This window comes from Carassius auratus, chromosome 50 (assembly GCF_003368295.1).
Source record: "Carassius auratus strain Wakin chromosome 50, ASM336829v1, whole genome shotgun sequence".
NCBI classification, from domain to species: Eukaryota; Metazoa; Chordata; class Actinopteri; order Cypriniformes; family Cyprinidae; genus Carassius; species Carassius auratus.
Window position 1 is genome coordinate 15,525,758 of NC_039292.1, and position 12,720 is coordinate 15,538,477.

The 12,720-nt window shown below is 36.5% G+C and overlaps 1 protein-coding gene across 2 annotated transcripts in view; it reads left to right on the top strand.

Annotated features, from left to right (window-relative positions):
* LOC113067142 (contactin-1a-like) overlaps window positions 1–12,720 on the top strand; it is an 84,926-nt gene that overhangs the window by 16,086 nt on the left and 56,120 nt on the right. For both annotated transcript variants that reach the window (XM_026239413.1, XM_026239414.1), the window contains exon 2: window positions 12,442–12,562. In XM_026239413.1, coding sequence (XP_026095198.1) covers window positions 12,469–12,562 — 94 coding nt within the window. In that variant the 5' untranslated portion in view covers window positions 12,442–12,468. The remainder of the gene's footprint in view (window positions 1–12,441; window positions 12,563–12,720) is intronic.

Below are 12,720 nucleotides of genomic sequence, written 5' to 3' on the forward strand. Positions count from 1 at the left end.
TGCATTCATACAACAGGGTTCCAACTTCCCAGAATGCTTTGCAAAGTGAAGATGGACTACTTCAGTAAGATCTGTTTATGTTTCTGAGAGAATCTTCTGCTCACCACAGCTGCATTCATTTGATCAAAAATGCAGTAAAAACAGTGAAATATTATTCTAATTTAAATCATCTGTGTTCTGTGTGAATCTGTGTTAAAGTGTAATGTATTTCTGTGATGCTCCGCTGTATTTTCAGCATCATTCCTCCGGTCTTCAGTGTCACATGATCTTCAGAAATCAGAAAAATATGATGATTTACTGCTCAAGAAACATTTCTGATTATTATCAATGTTGAACACCGTTGTGCTGCACAATATTTTTGAAGGTAACTGTGATAGATTTTATTTTTCAGGATTCACAGATGAATAGAAAGTTCAGAAGAACAGCATTTATTTTAAATAGAAATCTTTTGTAACTTTATAAATGTCTTTACTGATAGTAAACAATTCAACCCTTGATGAATAAAAGTATGAATTTCTTTAATTGATTATTATTATTTTTATTTTTTTTTTACTTTCTGTTGGTCTGTTTTATAGAATTGTGTATCCTGAAAAATAAAATGTATCACGTGGTCCACAAAAAATATTGGGCAGTACAACTGTTTTCAATACTGATAATAATCAGAAATTATTCTTGACCAGAAATATTTTATGTTTGAAAACATAATGTGTAGAAACAAGACAGATAATGTAATGTAAACAATAGAGAAGATATTCAAGTAAAACTTAACTTTCATACAGATCCAGTTATGCAGGAGAATGTAAATAACAGAGAAGCAGGATATGTTAAAAATACAGTATATATTTTTAAATATTGTAGAAATGGTGTTGGGTATTGTGCATTTAATTCAATTCAGTTCACGTTTATTTGTATAACGTTTTACACTATACAAATCATTGCAAAGTTGCTTCACAGAAAATTCAGTTTTGTATGTTGTCTGAGGGTGTTCGCTCATCTCAGATCTTCATAAGAGGCTGGATCCAGGCTAAAGATTGTGGAATTCCTTCCCCCCCCTTCAGAAACATAGAATGAAATAAAGAAAAATTAGTGCAGATGCCGTTCCAAGTAAACAAAGAATTATGTGTTCAACTCAAGCAATAGAATGTTAATGCACATTTGATCAGATATTACTGCAGTGCAAGATTATGAGATGCATTATTTGAATGCTTGGCTAAAGAAATGTGTCTTTTCATTTAGATTTAAACAGAAAAAGTGAAAATGGCTTACATCCAAATATGGTGACTCATCCAATGATTTAACCCATCCAAAGTGCACACACCATAAACACACACCCGGAGCAGCCATTTATGCTACAGCTCCCAGGGAGCAGTTGGGGGTTCGTGGCTTGATCAAGGGCACCTCAGTCGTGGTATTGAGGGTGGAGAAAGCACTGTACATTCACCTCCCCACACCTACAATTCCTGCCAGCTCAAGACTCGAACTCACAACCTTTGGATTACATGTCAGAATCTCTAACCATTAGACCACCACTTACCCAGAGTGTGTCTTAACCCCGAACATTATCAGGAAGGCTATTCCAGAGTTTGGGAGCCAAATGTGAAAAAGCTCTACCTCCTTTAGTGGACTTTGCTATCCTAGGAACGACCAAAAGTCCAGCGTTTTGTGACCTTAGGGTGCGTGATGGGTTGTAGCGTGGTAGAAGACTAGTTAGGTACGCAGGAGCTAAACCATTAAAGGCTTAGTTCACCCCAAAATGAAAATTAGCCCATAAATTACACAGCCTAGGTGTATATGACTTTAGGGTGAGTAATTTATGGGCTAATTAAAATTTTTGAGTGAACTAACCCTTTATGGGCCTTATAGGTAAGTAATGATAATTTGTTACTGATACAGAACTTAATAGGTAGCCAGTGCAGAGACTGTAAAATTGGGGTAATATGATCATATTTTCTTGACCTCGTAAGGACTCTAGCTGCTGCATTTTGGACGACCTGTAGCTTGTTTATTGACGAAGCAGGACAACCACCTAGAAGTGCATTACAATAGTCTAGTCTAGAGGTCATGAATGCATGAACTAGCTTTTCTGCATCAGAAACAGATAACATGTTTCGTAGCTTGGCAATGTTTCTAAGATGGAAGAATGCAGTTTTTGTAACTTGGGAAATTTGCTGATATAATATTTTTGATTTGTAGCAGTACTTGTTTACTAGATTTTGGTCCAATAAGCAATGATATATAGTTGAGATATATAACTGAGTATCATCAGCATAACAGTGGAAACTAATCCTGTATTTCTAATAATATTACTAAGGGGCAAGATGTTTATTGAAAATAGCAGTGGGCCTAGGACAGATCCTTGTGGAACTCCATAATTTACTGGATTTAATTGAGATTCCCGATCCCAAACACACACAAGTTTGGCTGATCAGAAGTCAGAGGAAGAGTGTCAGGAGCGTGTGGGCAGCACAGGACGTTTGAGACACAGATTATGGTATTATGTAAAGTGTGTTTGTGTTTATTTCTGCTGTAGCTGTTAGCTGTGTTGTTGTTAGCTGGTATGAGTCAGATCTGTTTGATCAGATTGAGTCTCATTCTGACTTTCAGATGGACGTCTGAATATCCTGTAAGGTCATTGCTTCTGCTGAGACGCTGATCTTCATCTCACGCTCAGTTAATCAGACAGAGATCGCTGTGCATGGAGTTTCATCGATTTCAGCTCATTGTAATGCTGTTCTTTCATCTGTCAGCAGAGTGTATCAGTAAAAATCACATCCAAATTAAGTTTAACAGAAGCATACAAACTTTTACAGACTGGTCTACCATGACATCTGATTGATTTATCCATTCATTCATTCATTTTAAATTCTATTTATTTATATTTAAAATCAATGTATTTTAATTCATTTAAAATGTTTACATTTTGAAAAAAAAAAAAAAAACTTCTATATGATTTTTTTTTTTTTTAATTTATTTAAAGGGATAGTTCACTGAAAATAAAGATTGATTTACTCAGCCTCAAGTTATCCTAGGTGTATATGACTAGGACTGTAGCAATCGAATACTTTAGTAATCTAGTATTCTATTCTATCAAAAATCTAATTGATTAATCAGATAAAACATTTTTGCTTAATTAAAGAGCAATATTAAATATACAAGAGAAAATAAGACAGGTCTCTAAAAAGGACCACTAATTGGTTTCCTTTTTTAGAAAAATCTACATTTTTATTGTTTAAATGCATAGTATGCAATGCATACATCATTTTCTTTCAAAATAAACATTTAGTTACTACCTATATATTTACTGTCTGTACTTGTACAATGAAGAATGACAGTAAAGTTGACTGAGATTAATTAAGTGCAATACATTCTGGGTTTAAAATAAAGCATTTGTGAGATGCAAAAACAAATAATAATAAGTACATTTCAAAAGGATTTTTTCTTATAGTATAAAAATTTAGGCATAGATTTAAATAAATAAATAATTCATTACATTGCCTTTAAGTCATGCCACTTCAAAGTCTACAGCTCAGGCGTAGCATGCAAGTCTTTACTGTCTTCTTCTTGGAAAGCTTATTGGCATGATATGTAAGGGGAAAGACCATTTAAAGCATACTACCTCATTCATTTTGTTGATAAAATTCTAAGTGTAATATAAATGAATTTTTTATTGTACAATTTTTTTCTGCAGGCAAGTTTTTTTTTTTTACTATAATGATCCACAAACTAAGCATTCATTTTAAAGTAAGGATAAAATCATTTATTTATTTGTGTTAAAATGCAGGTATGCATCGGTGTTATTCATTCTGTTCAAAAAGTGTTATGCTTGTAATATTGAAGCAATCTTTTATTAATTTTGCTTCAAGAACAGGAAAGATCTAATGCTAAAGATGAAAATAAACGCTGCAAATGCGAGAATATGAGATTGGTTGCTGCTGAGTCAAGACGATCTCGCTCTTTCTCTGCTGTTTCTTTGCAAAGGCTGTAGAAATGGTCGGAACAGATATTTAATGGGTAATGATATGATCAAAACTTCATTGCAACAAATTATTTTTAAGTCAGTTTAATACGTCAGTCAATTTGATTCAACTTGACTGCTTGCTGTTCCTTACTGTCATATGCCTACTTTTTTTCAGTTAATAAAAAAAAAGTGTTTTTCAGCAAATATTCAAATTAATATTCAGCTTTTTCAGTGAATATTCATATTAATATTTATTGTTGTTGTTGTTGTTAAATGTTTTGTATTTATTTTCAACATTTATTTTGAAAATGACATTGAAACTTCTAAAAACAGTCAGTTCCCTTGAAAGATACATTATAAATATACGTTACTTCTGAAAACAGCTGTGCCGTGTTTTGACTTTGAAATGTGCAGAGCTCATGTTTATTCATCAGAGTCAAAGCAATTTGGAAGATCTGTTTGTGGTGGTCAGAGTTGATATTACAAATAAACCAATGGGAAATCCTGGATGCTGCAGCCTGGACGGCGTGCTGTGGTGGTATGCTAGCTCCATCTGGCAATGGACACACTTGGACATCTTCTGTCATTTTCTCCTGTTAGTTTCTCCTCTTTGCTCATCGACATTGTTTGCAGCCCACACTAGCCCTCACCCTCAGATCAAAACACCAACTCCTTGCATATCCTTCCACTTTGTGGGTGACGTAACCAGGTTGTGTCACACAAAAATCTTTTTTTTTTTTTTAAATACTTAGCATTTTTTGTAATCTAGTTACTCAATTAATCATTTCAGTCCTATTAATTACTTTCTTCTTCCAGAAGAATCCAATCAGAGTTATATTAAAAGAATGTCCTGGCTCTTTCAAGCTTTATAATGGCAGTGAACAGGAGTTATTTTTCAATAGTCCAATAAAGTGTGTCCATCCATTATATAAAGTGCTCCACACGACCTGGGGGGTGGGGGGTGAATAAAAGCCTCCTGTAGTGCATCAATGTGTTTGTGTAAGAAACATATCCACATCATATAAACATCCATGTTTTGCTCTCAGCTGTGCACTGCTGTATTCATCACTTCTCACAGGGGCGTACGCTAGCTTGCGTCCTACATCATCCGCCAGAATTAATAACACATGTGGCAGTGAGCCGAAGTTTTAAATATGGACATTTTTCTTATACAAACACATTCATTTGCTTCAGGGGGTCTTTAGTTTTAGCCCCTGCAGCCATGTGGAGCACTTTATGTGATGGATGGATGCGCTTTTATTTTGATTCAAAATCTCATCACCCATTCACTGCTATTATAAAGCTAAGAAGCATTTTTAACATAACTCCAACTGGATTCGTCTGACAGAAGAAAGTCATACACACCTGGGATGCCTTGAGGGTGAGGAAGTCATGGGGTCATTTTCATTTTTGGGTGATCTATTCCTTTTCACGAGTTCACCCTTACATCTAATCTGAAGGCAAATAGTAGGCATATTTTGGCGTGCTGTCCTGGGGGAGGGGTCCGGGCCCGGAGCATAGCCCGAACCTAAATAACTCCCCCTATCCCTAATTTGGGATAAATAGATTAGAAGTGAGGAGTTGGGGTGGAGGAGGGTTGCCGAAAAACTGTCGTGGGACAGTAGGTAGGAAGACTGGATATATATACGCTTGCGTGCTATTTAAGATGATTAGCTAAACGAGATGCACCTGTGCCAAATTGGATGATTATCTGATCGTGCTTCTCCCGAACTTTGTTAATAAAACCACATTTATTTTAAATTATATTACATTTTAAAATGAATATTTATCTTTCATTTTAAATCCGTTGGCTTCTGATTGATTGATTTGTTTGTGTGTTTATTTGAAATTGTATCTATTTATATTTATATTTATTTTAAAAATGACATTTGTGTGATTCATTTATATGACTTTATTTACATGTGTTTTTGCTGAAGGTTTCATGCTGTTCTCAGACTCTCTGACGGATCTCATGGATGTCTGCATAATTTGAAGCATGTTTCTTTATATTGCTTGTTTATTCCCTCCGTCTCTCCAGTTTCCACTTGTTTGGGATCTTGTTTAATGGATGATGATCTACAGTTTAATGTCTGTCTGAGTGGATTCAGCAGGAGCAGCAGATGTCTGTCTCAGGCTTGTTTGCTGTGGAATGGATTTCCTGTTATAGTTCTCAGTGTGGGTGGCGTGTTCGTGTCTCGAAGCGTTTGCTGCAGTGATTTTAGTGATTCTCGGCCGACGGCAGCCATTACGGATTCGCAGCAGAGCGTTCGTGACGCAGGTGTCTGTAGTTACTGATGCTGATCATCTCAAAATGATTTCTTGATCAGTCAATTCCCAATATTTCTGTAACAGATGCTGTTATGTAAAGCTACAGCAAAGACGATGTATTAATATAGATCCATTTTCATTAAGTAAACCATAAAAATAAATGTCATTACTTTAAATAAAATAAACTTGAACTGAAATAAAATATAAATACATATATATTTATATAAAATATATATTTGTATTTTAATTAAACTCATTTTTATTAGTTTAAGAATAACTAAAATAACAAAGCAAAAAAAAAGTTAATTTAAATAAAAAATAGACATTTAAAAATAACAAAAGCACATAAAAATTACTAAAATGATAACTAAAATAAAGTGAAAACAGAAGATATAACATTAAAATCTAATTGAGAATATGAGCAGAAATGTCAGTAATGGTTGAATGAGAGAGTACAGACTCGTAGAAAGACTCATTTGAGCTGGGGAGTGTGTGTGTGTGTGTGTGTGTGTGTGTGTGTGTGTGTGTGTGAGTGAGAGTGTGTGTGTGTCAGGTGTCTCCACAGCTGCTCATTGTGGAGTGTTCACTGAAGAGGACACACTTCACTAAATGCTTGGAAATATTTCACGCCTTTAATTCCAATAACTATTTGTAACATGCCTGCCATCCAATAACAATAAGTTTTGTGCTTTGTTAATTTCAATCAGATATAAATTCTGTTAATGTTATCAAATTTAAAGTAACAATCAATTATATATATATGTATATATATATATGTATGTCTTGAGCAGTTCAGTTCTATATTAGTAGTTGTAGCCATTGCGACACGTCATCTTAGCTATATCTATAACTGCGGGAGAATGTGTCAGCGTGGATTGTGCCTGATTGTAGTTTCAGTTTATAGCCCTCCGGCTCAGGTAAGACTTCCATTGCTGTCTGATCTCCATACAGAGATTTAAATGAAATGGATGAGACCGTTTTCTTCTGGCATCCATTTGTCAGGGATCTAGGAAGGAGGACCCAAATGCAGTGTGAGATAAGGGTTTATTGACCAAAACAGACTGATACAAGAGGGTGGTAAAGTGCACAAGTGATACCACAACAGGAACACAGTAAACAAACAGCTAGGGAAGGCCACTGGGACAGCTTCAGAAAACAACTGGCAGAATACTTTGGCAACAGAGGAGTGGCAAGACCAGTCTGATGGAGAAGACCACACAGAGCAGAGCTTAGATACTTGTTGACCACCGACTCTGAAATACTAAAGAAATAGTTTGATGTGCCAGAACTTAATTTCATCAATGCATTGGCAGAGGGAGTCAATTGGGCTGTAGTCATTTGGAGATAAGGCTAGGTAAATCTGGGTATCATCAGCATAGCTGATAGGCAATTTGGTTCTTTCTCATTATTTGACTCAGTGGAAGCATATACAGGTTAAACAAGAGCGGTGCGAGAATTGAGCCTTGTGGGACTCCGCATGTCATGGACGTCCTCTTAGACTTATGCTCTCCTAGACTCACATAATAGCCTCTCCCTTCTAAGTATGACCTAAACCATTTGAGTAACATCCCAGAAAGCCCGACCCAGTTTTCCAGTCTCTCTAGTAGTATGTTATGATCGACAGTGTCAAACGCAGCACTGAGATCTAGCAATACCAGCACCGATATTTTGCAAGAGTCAGAATTTAAGCGAATATCATTTATTATCTTAATGAGTGCTGTCTCTGTGCTGTGATGCGGTCGAAAACCAGATTGAAAATGGTCAAGGTATCCATTTGAGTTTAAGTATTTGTTCAGCTGATTAAAACCTATGTTTTCTATAATTTTGCCTATAAAAGGAAGATTAGATATTGGTCTACAATTTCTCAAAATGGTGTTATCAAGATTGCTCTTTTTCAGGAGGGGCTTAACAACTGCACTTTTCAGGGAGTTTAGAAATGTCCCAGAAAGAAGTGAGGTGTTCACTACTTCTAAGACATCTGCTTCTAAACAGTTAAGCACACATACTACAATTGCCATACATAGTTAATTATTTTTTTTCTTATTTATTTGTATTATTATTGCTCAAATTATTCTTATTGTATTTTTCTAGTGCTCAAAAAAATCACTTATATGATGTCTAAGATTATGTCTGTTGTTTTATAATAGAAAAACAATGCATTGGTATGTTTTCTAAACACACGATATTATGTCCAGCTGGAATGATAGCCCTGTTTCCGGCTTCATACTGCCTGGATAATGCGGCCTGGTCATAGGCTTCTGCGGGAGCCTTCTTGATCATCAGGCTCCCAGCACGGCACGGCACTGCAAGAACTTCCTGGATATATGGCCAGGTTGCCCTGAGGGGCTTCCTGCTCACCTGAAAATCCCTGCTTGCTGACGTATCGAGCAGGAAGTATAGTTGGCATTAGCGAGAATGTTCTTGTATAATGCTGTCTCAGATAGTGCTCCCCTCGCCTTGTATTGTATTGTATTTGAGCTTGCCTCTCCCATTTGGTTCGGCACCTCAGCGATGCTTAGGAAGCTTTAAGTACACTGATAAGCTCTGTGTACTTTCTGAAATCCATTTATCCTTTTGAAATGAAATCCTTTAACGGATTTGGATATTAAAAGCATATTAGTATGTTATGTGTAAGCCAGGTTAAAAAGATGGGTCTTTAATCTAGATTTAAACTGCAAGAGTGTGTCTGCCTCCCGAACTATGTTAGGTAGGTTATTCCAGAGTTTAGGAGCCAAATAGGAAAAGGATCTGCCGCCCGCAGTTGATTTTGATATTCTAGGTATTATCAAATTGCCTGAGTTTTGAGAACGTAGCGTACGTAGAGGATTATAATGTAAAAGGAGCTCATTCAAATACTGAGGTGCAAAACCATTCAGGGCTTTATAAGTAATAAGCAATATTTTAAAATCTATACGATGTTTGATAGGGAGCCAGTGCAGTGTGGACAGGACCGGGCTAATATGGTCATACTTCCTGGTTCTAGTAAGAACTCTTGCTGCTGCATTTTGGACTAGCTGTAGTTTGTTTACTAAGCGTGCAGAACAACCACCCAATAAAGCATTACAATAATCTAACCTTGAGGTAATAAATGCATGAATTAACATTTCTGCATTTGACAATGAGAGCATAGGCCATAATTTAGATATATTTTTGAGATGGAAAAATGCAGTTTTACAAATGCTGCAAGAGTTTTTAGGTCCTATAATTAACACTTCTGTTTTTTCTGAATTTAGCGGTAAGAAATTACTCGTCATCCAGTTTTTTATATCGACTATGCATTCCATTAGTTTTTCAAATTGGTGTGTTTCACCGGGCTGCGAAGAAATATAGAGCTGAGTATCATCAGCATAACAGTGAAAGCTAACACCATGTTTCCTGATGATATCTCCCAAGGGTAACATATAAAGCGTGAAGAGTAGCGGCCCTAGTACTGAGCCTTGAGGTACTCCATACTGCACTTGTGATCGATATGATACCTCTTTATTTACTGTTACGAACTGATGACTTAATGCACTTCCATTAATGCCAACAAAATGTTCAAGTCTTCAAAAGAATGCTGTAGTCAATTGTGTCAAACGCAGCACTAAGATCCAATAAAACTAATAGAGAGATACACTCACGATCAGATGATAAGAGCAGATCATTTGTAACTCTAAGGAGAGCAGTCTCAGTACTATGATGCCAGGGTTTTTCCTACATTGAACACTTTTTGGCGGCCGTCAAAACGATTTTTTGTCACGCCAAAGCCTTATTTGATCTGTAATTGGGTTTTGCGAATGAAGCAGGCTACTGACGGAGTGACGGAGAGAAAGAGAACATCGCCCCTCCCCTGCGCGCGCACTCTCCGTCTTCAGTTCTGTCTTTGCTCTCTCCTCGCATCAAAATCAACTGATCCTAAGGCCCTGTGTCCACCAAATGGTTGCAATTTTATCTCTAATAGTATCGATTTTAGAAGTAAAGTAGTTCATAAAGTCATTACTGCTGTGATATTGGGAAATGTCAACACTTGTTGAGGCTTTATTTTTTGTTAATTTAGCCACAGTATTGAATAAATACCTGGGGTTATGTTTGTTTCCTTCTAAAAGAGAAGAAAAGTAATGTGATCTATCAGTTTTTAGTGCTTTTCTGTAGGATAGGTTACTTTCCCGCCAAGCAATACGAAATACCTCTAGTTTTGTTTTCCTCCAGCTGCGCTCCATTTTTCGGGCTGCTCTCTTTAGGGTGCGAGTATGCTCATTATACCATGGTGTCAAACTGTTTTCCTTAACCTTCCTTAAGCATGTGTGTGTGTGTGTGTGTGTGTGTGTGTGTGTGTTTGCACGTATCCCTCAGCTCAGCATTTCTCATTGATGTGCTGGTTCCTGGAGGACAGCGTCTCTGCTGTTTATTGCTGTTATTATCACAACACATTGTTGCAGCTGAAATTGGTTGGCTATGAACACAAAGCACTTTAACACGCTCAATACGATAACAGAACTCAAGGTCAGGCCCATTCTACTACAGAAACCACCAGATTAGTGTTCAACTTCATGATTATTAATGTTTACACTACCACTAAAAAGTTTGTATTTTTAATGAAATTAATACATCTATTTATCAAGGACACGTTAAATTGATCAAAACAGTGACAGTTAAGACATGTACAATTTTACAAAAGATTTATATTCAAATAAATGCTGTTCTTTTGAAAATCCTGAAAAATAAAATATATTTCAGTTTCCACAGAAATATTGTTCAGTACAATTTTTTCAACATTGATAATAATCAGATTTTTTTCTTGAGCAGCAAATCAGCATATTAATCTGATTTCTGAAGATCATGTGGAACTGAAGACTGGAGGAATGATGCTGAAAATACAGCTATGTGTTTCTGTGATGATGGAAACATGATGGACGTCATTTACTGATATTACACTGCAACATCAACAAAACAAAGTGTACCACGACATTCTCTGAGGAGCCATGCAAATACCACAGCTTCATGTTTCAGTGCATTGATTCTGGTCAGCAGTGGATGTGTGTTCATAACACTGAGTCTGAGTGCAGACTGAGACATGCTGGAGGTCTAGAGAAGACACACGTCAAACATCTGGAGTCTCTGCCTTCATTTGAGATCTTACAGAGACTTGTGTGTGACTCTCTGCTCTTCTCATTTATCATTTACATTCATTCATCTTGTGTGTGTGTGTGTGCCATTGTGAGGAGATTAGAATATTAAATAGCTGATTATCATGGCCATGTAACTGTGTGTCTTTCATTTGCAGCTGAAATGGGCTGAGATGTGCGCGCGCGTGTGTGTGTGTGTGTGTGTGAGTGCTCTTGTTTTTGTGACATGTCAGGACACAACAATATAATATATTTCTAGTATATTCTCAAACTCATAGTATAATGACATGGGTATGACACAGGTATTACAAGGAGAGGGTGACTTATGATGACATAACCCATGTCCCCATTTTTCAAAACACTTATAAATCATACAGAATGAGTTTTTTTTGAGAAAGTAAAAATGCACAAAGTTTCCTGTGAGGGTTAGGGTTAGGTGTAGGGTTGGTGAAGGGAGATAGAATATACAGTTTCTACAGTATAAAAACCATTACAACTCTGTGTGTGTGTGTGTGTGTGTGTGTTTGTGTGTGTGTGTGTGTGTCATAATCCAGCTGCTGCGTGTCATCTCACTGTCACACTCATCTTGTCACTGCTAGTTAGGGACAGTTTTACCCATGCCACTAGTAACATCCTGACAGCACAAAAGCTTTATTATTTATATTAAATTCAAGATTTTTCTCACAAAAGTCTCTTCTGCTCACCAAAGCTGCATTTATTTGACCAAAAAGGTACAGATAAATTGTGAAATGTTATTACAGTTTCAAACTGTTTGTGTGAATCTGTTAAAGTGTAATGTATTTCTGTGATGCTCCGCTGTATTTTCAGCATCATTCCTCCAGTCTTCAGTGTCACATGATCTTCAGAAATCAGAATAATATGATCATTTACTGCTTTCTGATTATTATAAATGTAGACAACAGTTGTGATGCCCAATGTTTTTGTGGAAACATGATGCACAGATGAATAGAAAGTTCAAAAGAACAACATTTATTTAAATAGAAATCTTTTGTAACATTAGAAATGTCTTTACTGTGACTTTAATGCATGGTTGTGATGAAGGAAATGTAGTTCTGCATCAGCTTGTGTTTGTGTGATTGTGTTCCTCAGGGAATGTCTGAAGATCTCCTGTAGTTGATGATCGCTGTGGTGGTCCAGGCCAGAGCCATGATCCACGCGTCGTGCTGTGTCCTGCTGAGCGTGTCGCTCGCGCTCACACTGTCCTGCTGCAGTGAGTATCAGTGTCCTCCATCAGTCCACAGACAGACCGTATCTTCACTCACTCGGATCACAAACACACTTCTGATTTACACTGATTCTTATTTCTTTTATTTGTATTTTTTTCAAATACAAAAAATTTAATAATAAGTTTAATAAATGCACAGTATT